This window comes from Rattus norvegicus, chromosome 2 (assembly GCF_021556685.1).
Source record: "Rattus norvegicus strain SHRSP/BbbUtx chromosome 2, alternate assembly SHRSP_T2T, whole genome shotgun sequence".
NCBI lineage: Eukaryota > Metazoa > Chordata > Mammalia > Rodentia > Muridae > Rattus > Rattus norvegicus.
Window position 1 is genome coordinate 182,782,119 of NC_141535.1, and position 14,022 is coordinate 182,796,140.

At 41.5% G+C, this 14,022-nt stretch overlaps 1 protein-coding gene across 1 annotated transcript; it reads right to left on the reverse strand.

Moving 5' to 3' along the window:
* Positions 1 to 398: 398 nt before the first annotated feature.
* LOC134485644 (TD and POZ domain-containing protein 5-like) lies at positions 399 to 1,481 on the reverse strand. The gene has a single exon (XM_087643876.1). The coding sequence runs from the start codon at positions 1,479 to 1,481 to the stop codon at positions 399 to 401; it is 1,083 nt and encodes a 360-aa protein (XP_087500002.1).
* Positions 1,482 to 14,022: the final 12,541 nt, after the last annotated feature.

Sequence of the window (14,022 nt, forward strand, 5' to 3'; positions counted from 1 at the left end):
TATTTGCAGATATATAATACACATAAATTAGGTGAAAATTTTTACATGCCAGTTAAGTTAGGTCATCTATTCTGCTCAGTATAATGCAGACAGGTTTTTCCAAAGAGTCAGTTGAGCTGTGTTTCAGGCTAGTTGAATCCCAGGTTCAAGACATCAGACAAGAATAAAACATCAGCAGGGTAGATATCCGGTAGAGTGTCCAAGACCCTAGTGCTGCCCTTTCCCCACACACCATTTTGACATATTACAGCTCTTGTAAATCCAGGCTGCCTTTGCCCAGATTCACTGTAAAAGCTCCAGCAATACTGTAGTCTAAACAGAAGTCATTGGTAAAATGAGTGGTTGTTGCTGTTGGAAGACAGGTGTAGGTCATAGCTGTTAAGCTCCTAAAATATCTTTCAGCATTTGAGTGAGGGCTCCAAGCAAGGACAATGTATAGAAGCCAGGGAGTGAAATGTTTCCTCCACCAAGTAGGGATGTGACTCCACCATTGACTTCCACCCCACGGTATCAGAGACTTCAGAAACATGAAGTATAATGAAATCCATAGCTTTAGTCTTCAGGTTCTCTGCTCTGTGGAGGTCAGCCAGGATGAGAGTGGGTACAGCATTTTTCACAGAGATGTTGCTGCACAGGGCATCCTCACACATGACCTTCAAGCCCTGCAGGGCATACTTATCAGCAGCTGCCAACAAACCAGTGGCCATTGAGTGGCTGTGGAGATGTGGTACCATCCCTGTGTAAATGAAATGCATCATTTCCTTAAAGACTTGCAGATGAATGTCATGGATCTCAATGCGGTTTCTTAAGCTATCTACCATTTCATGTTCAAACATGGCTCTGAAAACTGGAGAGCGAGCTGCTAGAATGGCCTTGTGAGATCTGATTTCCTGGCCAGCTACCACCAGGCTGCAGTCTGTGAAGAGGGAATTTTCCCACAGCTCTCCTAGGTCTTCTGCCAATATTTGCATTGTATCCCTGATTGCAGGTGTCATGTTCTGTCCAGGCCTGCTAAAGTAGGGTCCTATTATGCTCACCTTGCAACACAGGGTAAGCTTGTCTTCAGGGAGAAGCCAATGACTATGGTAAAGGAGGAAATCTCGAAGGATGAAATTTTTGCATCCCCAGTATCGATTTGGCAGAAACCTTAAAACATCTGAGATCTTTGTAATAACATATTTCTCTCCTTGGGCATTTATGATCCAGAACTGTACCTTTGCCCAAACTGGGCTCTTTGGACAACTGAGCAAACCCAGGTAAACAGACAGGTAATCTGTGCTTTCTTCATCAACACCATTTGGGTATATTGTCAAACACCATTGTACTTCTTCACTGGCCTCTAATGAGAACCCTGGGCTTGTAATATTTTCCAGAATTCCATCCATGCAAAATGAAAAGTTTCTAATGGCCCACTCATAGCAGAAATTCTGAACACTGATGTGTGTGTAGCCACAGCTCTTGACTTCCAGGTCCCTTGACATGTCTTCTGGAGGTAGTTTGGAGGTTAAAGTTGATCTGAAAGAAGTAATAGAAGTTACTATTCACTCTGTAGGATACAATTATAGATACCCTTTATATTTTTTTTCTCTGTCTGCTAAATTGTCCCTTTATATTCTTGGAAACTTGTATTTCTATTCAGTTTCTGTAGGTTTCCATATTTGTTCTACTGAAGATAAAACAGACTCACTACGACTGATAAATATCTCTCTCTCTCTCTCTCTCTCTCTCTCTCTCTCTCTCTCTCTCTCTGTGTGTGTGTGTTTCTGTCTCTCTCAGTCTCCAATATTCTCACTCATCCCAGCCATGGGTCTGTCTCTGTGTGTGTTTATTGAATCTTATGTCAATTGTAACTACTTTTGACTATTCTATCTAACGTTGGAAGAGTTGGAAGTGTACAAACAATCTCTTTTCAATTGTGTAGTATTAATTGGGGTCCTGTAGCAAACATAAAGAATGAATTTCTCTATATACATAGAAAGTGGATGTATGAGAAAAATCTGTAGGCAGAGGTTGAGCTAATATAAAGATGGCTAAAGTCAATATGCAATTATTCCACAAGGTTTGAAGTCTCCGGTCTTCTTCAGTATCGAACAGAATCCTGAAGAATTACATTCAGATGCCAGTGAAGAAATGAGTTTGCTAGTAAGATGAGAGCAAGCAAGCAAAGACTCACAATTGACTTCTCCTATATACTTACATAGGCCTGCAATAGAAGTGGGGCCCTGTTAAGTGAATATCTTCTAGTCTTAAGATCTGGATTAATGGTGTGTGTTTTACTGCCTCAAGACTCAGATTAAAAGTGTGTTTTTCTACCCAAACAGTCTGTAGTTGAACTGGATCTATCTACTTCAACATAAGTAACAAAATGTTAAAAAGCATCCCCTCCAGTATTTTAGGTTACTTAAGTCGACAGATAGTCTAAACAGGAAGAAATTCAGTACTCCTTCACCACCAATGTGATGTTTCATGACTGTGGTGCATTGGGCTGTCAGGAGGGGTGGGGGTGCCTGATTTAGAAAAGAAATTAAAGACCCTTCTATGAGTTTTGTCAGATAGGCTCCTAACTGTTATTTGGGGGGGGGACTCTGCAAGAATAAACTGGAGTGGGGCAACATTTGGGTTGTAAATAAACAAATAAATGATGAAGAAAAATAAGCAAGTACAGAGAGAAAAGTAAGAGAGGATGCAGTTTTTCCAGGAGAGTTTTTCAGAGATAGGTTGAAAAGATAGAAATGGAGACATGGGGGGAAAACAGAATGAGTCAGAGAACAAGGAAGGAGCCAGAAGAGTACAATAGTTGGTTAAGTTAGTTTGAGGCAAGGCAGAGCAGTTCAGGAAAAACTGAAAGAACACAGATTGAGTCAGTTACAATGGAGAGGGGTTTTAAACCACCCAGCCAGACCTCAGAAAGAAGTAGGTAGGAGTGAATCATGCACCTAAAAGTGCCAGAGGCTAAAATGATTCTAGGCCTAGAATAGATTTTAAAAGGCTAGAAGCTTCCAGGACTAGGCCTAGGTTAACAAGTGGAGGCAGAAAGCCTCAGAGATGACAATAAATAGTTATTTTTACAATAAGAACACTACAAAGTCTGCAGTAGCTCTATACCAGGTAGACAGCTGAGCTGCTCCATGCACAGTTCAGACCTGCTCCTGCATTTAGGAACAGAGGGTGAATGACTTCAGGGAAGCAAGGACCACTTGTCCCTCAGACAAAACCTGCCCACTTATCTCACTAAATAATTTCTACCTAGACAGATATAATTTCTCTTTTTATGTCTTTTTTCTGCTTTTTTTTATGTCTTTTTTATGTCCATTTCTGCCATTGCAAAATCTAACAAACATTTGACTTTCCTTCAGACAGAGCTGTAGCTTCAGCACCATCTTGGTTGGGGTCAGTTTTCTGAATGACTGCCATCTTTGTTATGGGCAGATGAGGTTTGCCTATGCTATTGCTTCAGCATCATCTTCGCTTAAGGCAGGTGACATGACTGGTTGTAGCTTCATTGCCATCTTAGTTAATGACAGTCCCACAACCATCCGCCATATTTGTTATAGACAGTTACAAACACACAGCCTCCTCACCTTAGAACAATCTTCGAGTCTCTAATTGCTATCCTGACTTGGTAAGTCATTATTTAATATTAATTTAAAGATTTACAACAGTAAAAAGTTAAAGATCACTGCCTTAATGATTACATAACTCAGATATGTTTAATATTCATTAGCTCTCAATCTTTTCAGAAATCTGATAAAATGTGACCTCACATATTTAAAGTTATTAGGACAGAGAATCCCAAAGCATAACAGGTACAATTACCCCCACCCCTACCTACCAAGGTCTCTGAGAAGAAATAGGCACAGTGATAACACTGCCTAGATTGTGGTATGATAACCACCGAGAAACAGTATTCCATTGCCTTGCTGCTACCAGGGCTCAGCCTACACTGCTGTCAAACTGAGGATACCCAGAGAGTTAAATGTCTCATATTGCCTAGGACAGGGTGAGTCACTTTTCCAAAGTTCCTATTCCACAGGAAAAAGCTTCTCCTCTTCTGGGCCTAATGACCACACTGATCTGCCCGAGCTGTGATGGAGACCACGTGGGCCTGGGAAAAATGTCTAGGTAGTAGAGTATTGACCAACAACTCTCATTTTAGTTAATGACATCTGGGTTAAAATTTATTTTCCCCAAATTTCTGACTACATCGGTAGCTAAGATAACTACAGCTAGAAAACAGATATCTAGTTCCTCACCCCACGGTAATCCACCACCTTGTTAGCTCAGTAGTCAATTCATTAACTGGTTAAGACTACCAGATCTCTTGGCAAAAACAGACAGGTTTGCCTTAGTCACAGGCTTAGGATGAACGGTACACATGTTCAGATGTATCCTTTCACGGATATAACCTTCTCTTACTTTCTTTTCTAAACTCAGATTCCAGTGACTAATGCTTCATATTTCCTGTGCTTGTCATGCCACTGTCCTAACATGAACCAATAGAGTTCTTATAAATTAGCCTAATCCTAATAAAACATTCCATGATACAATCTAAATTGTATATCTCAAGTTCAAATTTGTTTCCTTTGACTGTCTTTAAACTACAGGTATAAAGTGTGTCTTGTGCTAAATCTATACTATCAGCTGACATATTTACAAATATAAGTATCCTTTTTTGGTTACCTTTTAACTACAGACTTAAGATGTTTCCCAGGCTAAATTATGTGATCAATTATCTTCACAAAGTTCTCAAATTTTCCAGTTTTTTAATTGTCTTATCAATATATACTTCAAAATGATTCTCATTATAATGAATTTATATATATTCAGTTTCCTAAACAGAAGTGAAAGCCCTTCTTGCTCCTTCTGTTCCAGGAAAGGTTTTTGTAATCCCTATGCTCATTTTATAGACTGTTCACTCTGGCAACAAATGTATCTATCACTTATGTAAACTTATAAGCTCCAAGAAACACAATCAGACCAACCTCCCATGGGTCAGTCAGACTCCAGTTGCATAAGTAAACTATCAATCAATAGCCTAAGTTCCCTCTTGTGACCTATTCCAGAGGGTGGGATTCCTCTCCTGTTTCCTGGGATTGGAATGCCCCTCATCCAAACAGCCAAGCCCTAAGGGTTTCAAATGTACACCCAAGAATAATTCTTTCCTCCCAAACACGCTGAACTTTGTTCTCTACTCTATATCATATACTAATACTATTATTACTATTAAACCCACCTCCACCCCCACCCACACACACATAATGTTTCAACATCCTGTCAGTTCCAGGAATTTACTCAAATCAACATCCATGACAGTTCCAGAGAAGCAACCCACATACTCCAATCTACTCTCACAGACACAGACGCTTCTTCTGGACCTACTGCTTCTACCTACAGATGGTTCCACAGACCCTTAATAGCAAGGAAACAGCCAACTCTCCTAAGACTGGATCAACAACAACATCCATATTTTCTTTGGTTTCCCAGAGACACATCACCCCAAAATCAGCAAGAAGTAGTTAAAGATCATGATGAACCTATTCCTGTTCCACCATAGTCTCTATCAAATTATTCCTCTAATTTTAAATTAATTCATAATGATGGAATTTTAGCATTCCTCCTAGGCTCCACCTAACAATTACCTGGCAACAACCAGATAGGCATGACTCACTGTAAAAAAGGCTGTTTGCCCCCTCCTTACTCTCTTACTCTCTCTTCCTCTTCCTCTCCCTGATTATAACCCCTTTCTCTGTCTCTCCGTCACCTTCCCCACTGCTCCTCTTTCTCCGTGTGTTCCTGGCCACAAACTCTGATTCTTTTTCTCTCTCTTCTCTTCCTCTCTCTCTCTCTGAGTCACACAGTCTCTCTATACTCTATATGTATGTCTGACTTTTTCTGCCTCTACTCCCTGCTCTTCCCTACTTAACTCCCCTTCCTATGCTCAAAATAACCTTGATTCTATACTAAAGCTATATATATATATATATATATATATACATATATACATATATACATATATATATACACACACACATATATATACATATATTTTCTATATCCGTCTATCTACTGAACTATCATCTATCTATACTATCTATACCATAAATAAACTATATTCTAAACTATATAATAAACTATATTCTATACAATGGGTGATACTCCCAGGGGAACTGATGCCTCAGAATGGCCCTGACAACAGATCGCCCCTCCCACCCACATCATACCTAGTTCTAACAACCATATCCTGACTCTCTTTTCATAAAATAAATGTTATAATATCAAACTATCGATTAGTTTCAAAAATGTTCAACATTCTGATTTCAAACATGTTGTATTAGTCAGGGGCCTATAGAGAATGTACAGAATAAGTTCCTCTGCACGAATAGAAACTGGATATATGAGAAAAACTTAAGGGTGGGGTCCAGCTACCAACAATGTCTAAAGCCAGTACTTACTTAGTCCACAAGGTTTGAAGTCTGTGGTGTTCACGTTCTTCAGTATATGCTGGAATTCTGAAGAAGTGGGCTCTAACGCCTATGAAAAATGGGCTTGCTAGTAAGATGAAAGCAAGCAGGCAAAGATACAAAGCTTCCTTCTTCCATGAGCTTATATAGACCTCCAGCAGAAGGTGTGGCCCAGTCTTCTGGTCTCAAAATCGGGATTAAAGGTGTGTAATTTCCTGACACAGGAATCAGATTAAAGGTGTGTTTTTTCTATCCAGAGTCTCTAAGTGAACTGGCTCTATGTTCTTCAAATTAAGAGAAAAAATAAAAGTTAAGTATGCAGTCTACTATGGGACTTGACTTAATTCCAGTTTTACTCCAGATGGGAATAAGAGTAGCCATCATCAGTGTACTTTGGGAATTGTGGTCAATCATCCATAAATGAAGGGATCATGTCATTTTCTGCACAGGTAGTATTTATCCTTGTGGTGGTCTTACACTAATTCCTCCCACAAATATCATCAGAGAAGGGGTCTTAATTTGTCAGAAGTCTAAGTGTTCACAAAATGGAGGGCAGGTGGAAGAACTCCTACATGGTGGGAAGAAAGCACAGCCCCAAACCTCTGAAGGTGTGGCTTTCTTCTATCTTGTATATTAATCCAATCAGACCCACAGACCCTGTGGTGACTCTCCCAAATTTGATTGGGGGTCTTGTAATTCCCCCTCAGGAAATCCTCCTTAAAAATCCTTTCCCAGATTCACCTAAGCATGTGGTTTAGGAATATCCTAAGTGCTTTTTGATTCAATCACTTTAACTGGCAGGATTCAGCTCATCAGTACCTCATAGTCTGCATACTCTTCAGGTGAGTTCTGACCTCTTCAGACTTGGAACTGCAGTGCTTGCTCTGTTGGTCCTGAAAGGGAGAGAGTATTCTGTTTTCCAAGGTCTGCAGCATATATTGAACAGATATCATAGAGTGGGGTTTGTGATGTTTGTGCTTATGTAAAGTGACAGGTAAAATTCTACCTAGGTCTCTCCTCTCTCTAGTTTGTCATGTCTTAGTGAGAATCCACAGCATAGAAGACACAGAAACAATTTCAGTGATTCAATCACTTCAGCAGCTCCTGGCTCTCCTGTATATCCTGCTCCAAGTTTGCTTCTCTCAATAGTAGATTAATCAACCAATTGATTTTTACTTTTTATTTCTGGATTAGACTTATCTCAAACTATGAGCATCAGTGACTGAATCTGGTGTTTTTGGGGCCACAATAAGAGGATCCCCTGAAAACTCTAACATTTGAGATGCTTGTAGACGATCACTGTGCAAACACCCTTTTGCAGGAAAGGTGCTCTAAAATGTTCTTTTCTTAGCTCTCAAGAGTCAGATCCTGTAGGGTGGAAGTTCCCTCTTTCAGGAGAACTGAGACCCCCTGGTCATGAATCATGGACTTTGCTCATGAAATCTCTGTCACAGTGTAAGGCAGGGCTAATGTATTTGTAGGGAGGTGGATGGGATTTTACTAGAGACCTGCCAGAGACAAAAGTTTTTGTAGCACACAGGAGGAAGACAGGTAATAAGTGTGGTAATCATCCTCATACCAGAGCAACTAGTCATTATTAAAAAAACCAAAATGACCAGCAGACCAAATTAGCGTCTAGCGCTGAGATCTTGTAGACACTGGATCACCAACCAGGCAGTAAACACTAGCAGAGATGAGGCCTCCAACACATGTACAGCAGAGGACTCCAAGGTCTGGGTTCAGTCAGAGAACGTTCACCTACCCTCAAGAGGCTGGAGACCCCAGGATATTTAGAGTTCTGGTGGGGTGGGTGGTGTCAGAACATCCTTGTGGAAATTTGGTGGTGTGAGGGGAGTGTGGGGGCAGGGCAGAATATGGGATGTGGGTTGGAGGGTCGATCAGGACGGGAACATAATCTGGAATGTAAAAATAAATAACTAAATAAAATTATTTAGAAATATGTAAAAAACAGACAAATGTACATAGAAATCTCAAGAGAGATGGACAGAGCAGGGGAGAGAGAGAGAGACATAGAAGAGAGAGAGACAGAAATGAGAGAGAAAGAAACAAAGACACACAGAGAGATAAAGAGAGACAGAGTGACACTACACAGACAACCAGTGGTGGCTGGCACATATCCATGCTCCCAGAAAGAGGAGAATCTGGTGATGTCTTTCACAGTCTCTAGAACCTGGTACCTAAACTGAAGATGCCTTAATAATACTTACCTCAGAGGTGACAGTCCAGGCAGTAGTCAAATACTTTCCTGCAAAAGTCACTTTTATTTACATATATTAATTGTCATTTTTGAGGCTTTTTGTCTTGGTCTGTCGACATAGGACTAGTCCTGAAAGGTTCTAGCCTCTGTCAATTCTAACTAGGCTTAGAATGCTCTCTGCTTCTGAGATTTATGGCTGAACAAGCTCACCACTTTCTAATCCTTCTCATCTCTGGGTGCCTGATTTCATTTGTTCTGGCTCGAAACTTCTCTCTACCTGTAACTGAGTCAATCTGGGTCTTCTCAGCTTCTCATGAATTGTTCACACGGTCTCATACGAACTTTGGAAATCAGTTTTAATATTCTGTCTCCACCTCACTCTCTGGCTTATTCTATCTTTACTTGTGTCTCTCCTTTACTCTCTTCAACCTCTCTCTGTACCACTGTCTCATTAAACCTGGCCTCTCTCCTTTACTCTCTGCCCAGGGTCAGTCCATCTATAGTCTTTGGTTAGTGGCTTAGTCCCTGGGAGCTCTGGTTGGTTGGCATTGTTGTTCATATGGGGTCTCAAGCCCCTTCAAACTCTTTCAGTCCTTTCTCTGATTTCTTCAATGGGGGTCCCGTTCTCAGTTCAGTGGATTAATGATGGCATTTGCCTATGTATCTTCTGTATTCTGGCAGTGTCTCCCAGGAGAGATCTACATCCGGTTCCTGTCGGCCTGCACTTCTTTGCTTCATCCATCTTATCTAGTTTGGTGGCTGTATATGTATGGGTCACATGTGGGGCAGGCTCTGAATGGGTGTTCCTTCTGCCTTTGTCCTAACACATTGCTTCCCTAATCCCTCCTGAGGGTATTCTTGTTCCCCTTTTAAAGAAAGAGTGAAGCATTCACATTTTGATCATCCGTCTTGAGTTTCATTTCTTCTAGGCATCTAGGGTAATTCAAGCATTTGGGCTAATAGCCACTTATCAATGAGTACATACCATGTGAGTTTTCCTGTGATTGGGTTACCTCACTCAGGATGATGATTTCCAGTTCCGTCCATTTGCCTATGAATTCCAAAAGTCATTGTTTTTGATAGCTGAGAGCTGAGTAGTATTCCATTGTGTAGATGTTCCACATTTTCTGTATCCATTCCTCTGTTGAAGGGCATCTGGGTTCTTTCCAGCTTCTGGCTAGTATAAATAAAGTTGCTATGAACATAGTGGAGCATGTGTCTTTGTTATATGTTTGGGCATCTTTTGGGTATATGCCTAAGAAAGGTATAGCTGGGTCATTAGGTAACTCAATGTCCAATTTCTTGAGGAACTTCCAGAATGATTTCTAGATTGGTTGTACCAGTTTGCAATCCCACCAACAATGGAGGAGTGTTCCTCTTTCTCCACATCCTCGCCAGCATCTGCTGTCACCTGATTTTTTGATCTTAGCCATTCTCACTGGTGTGAGGTGAAATCTCAGGGTTCTTTTGATTTGCATTGCCCTTATGACTAAAGATGATGAACATTTCTTTAGGTGTTTCTCAGCCATTCGGCATTCCTCAGATGTGAATTCTTCGTTCAGCTCTGAACCCTATTTTTAATAGGGTTATTTGTCTCCGTGCGGTCTAACTTCTTGAGTTCTTTGTATATTTTGGATATAAGCCCTCTATCAGTTGTAGGATTGGTAAAGATCTTTTCCCAATCTGTTGGTTGCCATTTTGTCCTAACAACAGTGGCCTTTGCCTTACAGAAACTTTGCAGTTTTATGAGATCCCATTTTTCGATTCTTGATCTTAGCGCATAAGCAATTGGTGTTTTGTTCAGGAACTTCTCTCCAATGCCCATGTGTTTGAGATTGTTCCCCACTTTTTCTTCTATTTGTTTGAATGTATCTGGTTTGATGTGGAGGTTCTTGATTCACTTGGACTTAAGCTTTGTACAGGGTGATAAGCACGAATCGATCTGCATTCTTCTACATGTTGACCTCCATTTGAACCAGCACCATTTGCTGAAAATACTATCTTTTTTCCATTGGATGGTTTTGGCTCCTTTATCAAAAATCAAGTGACCATAGGTGTGTGGGTTCATTTCTGGGTTTTCAATTCTATTCCACTGGTCTATCTGTCTGTTTCTGTAATAATACCATGTAGTTTTTATCACAATTGCTGTGTAATACTGCTTGAATTCAGGGATAGTGATTCCTCCTGAAGTTCTTTTATTGTTAGGATAGTTTAAGCTTCCCTGGTCACCAAAACTTTTTCATATCACTGGGCATCCTGACATCAGATTTAACTCTCATTAATGTCACAATTTTGTCATAGGCATCCTGACCACCAGATGTATTTCTCAAAACCTTGTTTTTACAACTTTGTTTCTCATATCTATGAAACTATGAATCTTTATTCCTTTAGCTCAATCAGCATATGTAGCAGAGGAACACCTTATCTGCCAACAATGGGAGGAGAAGCCCTTTGTCCTGTGAAGGCTGGATTCCCTAGTGTAGAATAATGCCAGGGCATTGAGGCAGGACAGAAAAGGTGGGTGTTAGGGGGCACATACTCATATAAGCAGGAAAATGGAGATGGGAGAGGGGTAACCAGAAAGGACATAAAATTTGAAAAGTAAATATATAAAATATCCAATAATAAAATAAAAATTCTAAAGAAAACTTGGTTCAAGAAGTACACAGAGCATATAATACTGTGATTCTGAGACTGATGTTACTCATAATTTGTTGCATCAGTGCATGGGGAAGCTCAGGTCTCTAATCCCAGCACTGCAGAGTATGAAACAGAACAATCTTTATTACTTAGAGGCCAAAATCATCTACATCAAGAGTTATAGTATAACAAATAATTAGGTTTCTGTAAATCCAAGAGAGGAGATTCAAAACATTCATTTATTGAGTTTTCTACTCTCCCATGGTCATTAGTTTCTCCCTGAAGACCAGACCAGGCTCTGCTGCAAAGTGAGCATAGTACAAGGGTCCTTCAGCATTTCTGAACAAAACAGGAAGCTTATTATCAACATTCCAAGGAATATGAAGAACCCCTGGGTTGTTATGTCTACACAAAGATGGATAAGGCAACTTGTATTTGGAAAGATATGATAATTGAACCAGGATCAGCTGATTCAGTGTCCAGAACATGTATGAGATGTTACCAGACTGATAGTGTAAGTCATTCAGGCTGCAACCCCAGCACAGACAATGCACTACCTGTCAAATCAGAAACCAAGGAGTATTTGATCATAGTCCATGGTGTTGGAGTGTAGTGCCAGGAAAATGTTAGTAATCTCCTAAAACACAGGCAGAAGCTAATCTGAAAAAAGTTAAATCAGGGTCTTTATTCTATTCTATCTAGCTCAGGCCCCTCCAAAACACCACCTTTACCGGCACAGAATGATTAAATCAAATTTGATATCAGGGCCTACAGGAGGACTCCTTTTCTAATGTAATTGGTAACCTTGCCAATTCCTTGTTGATCTGCATTCATCAGTACAGTATCAGACTTTGACACACCTTTTGCCTTTTCGAGAAGGCTGAAGTTTTCTCTCTCTATTGTTTCTAAATTAAAAAAAAATTGTTTCTAGACCTCGCTGATCCCGGCCCAAAAGTCCCTACTCCCAAAACCCGTGGGAAAGAGAGCTCATCACCAAGACATGTGGGCACTCCATAAACTGCAGGGTAGGAGAGACCACCACTTCTGCCCACCTTTGCCCACATCCCTGACCCAAGAGGAAACGGTATAGGACCTCTGGGGATAGGAAGATAGGGGCACTCAAGCTGCAGGAACCCTGAGGTCCAGACTGCGCCCGGATCTGAAGGGACTGGGTCAAACATCTTCCTGCACCGAAATCCCGTGGGAGGGAGAGCTAGACCTTCAGATGGGCAGACACTCCTGGGAAACTAGAGGAGAATACTCTCTGCCCACATTTCTGACTCTAGAGGAAAACACCTAGTGCCATCTGGGGCCCATGTGCACAGGGACCGTGGAGAAAGAGGGGCAGGTCTCCTCATTGCTGCCCTCATGGAGAGCTGAAATCCAGCCCCAAGGAGTGACTTCAGACCTGAGATCAGAGGTAAAACCAACATTTCTGCTCTAACTGACCAGCCTGGTGGACTCACGACACATGCCCACAGGAATACCTGAAAGCTAGTAGACAGGAATGACTACACGCCTGAAAGCAGAACACTCTGTTCCCATAACTGGCTGAGAGAAAACAGGAAAACAAGTCTCCAGCACTCCTGACAAACAGGCCTATAGGACAGTCAAGCCACTGCCAGAAATAGCAGAACAAGAGATAGAAGAGAGAATCTCAGGAGCAGAAGATTCCATAGAAATCATCGACACAACTGTCAAAGATAATGTAAAATGGAAAAAGCTACTGGCCCAAAACATACAGGAAATCCAGGACACAATGAGAAGATCAAACCTGAGGATAAAGGTGCCCCCATCTTCCTGTTCCCAGAGGCCCTATACAGTTTACTCTTGGGCAAGGGATGTGGGCATGAGTGGGCAGTACTGGAGGCCTCTCCTGCCCTGCAGTCTCAGGAATGCCCACACAGCTGGGCGATGAGTTCTCTCTCCCATGGGGTTTGGCAGCAGGGAGCTGTGGGCCGGGATCAGCGAGGTTCAGGTGCCAGCTACTCAGGATGTTTTTAAACAGAACTGAAAGGCTGTGATATCACTAGTTGCAGAAGGCCCATGTGGAAAGATCCCTGGACTAACAATCTTCACTATCATGCAGGCCCAGATCCACTACTTTGAGTTAATCCACCCCAACATCTACTTCATCTATGAGCTGCTGAAGTGCAAAGAAGAGCCAGTCATGCAAATCTGGATGTCTTTACTGTCTAGGACTGTTCCTATAACTGCCCGCTGCTCCTTACAATGGAAAAATTGCAACTGCACGCAACATTTCTTGTCCTGCTGGGAGACAGAGAGAGCACAGGGCACTGGTGCTATGTGCAGGATACAATCACAAGCCTTGAGCCTAGTGAATCCCCCACCCCAATTAGCCTCAGGTGGGCAGAGAGGTGTGCAGCACTTGTAGCTGGCAGAGAACCTGCCTCCCAATTTGCCTGCCTAGACACAGGATTTCCTTGACACTGGGCTACAGCAGAGTATCTTTGAAGAGTCTTAGCAATGTTCCAATACTTTGGGTGTTTTAGAAAACTTGAACAAGACCAACAACTCATTGCTATGAATACTTGCATGTAAAGAAGTTTAAGATAGGTAGAGATAGATGCATACTTACTGTGTGACACACTGACCCGATGACAAATGACAAATGAATGTGGGATGGAGAGGTGGGAAAGATGGAGGAACAGAGCAGTGAGTGCATGGTGAAGAGAGGCACAA

Bases quoted from the DNA above. Each gene is read 5' to 3' on its own strand.
- LOC134485644 (XM_087643876.1), bottom strand. From the start codon at position 1,481: ATGTCAAGGGACCTGGAAGTCAAGAGCTGTGGCTACACACACATCAGT.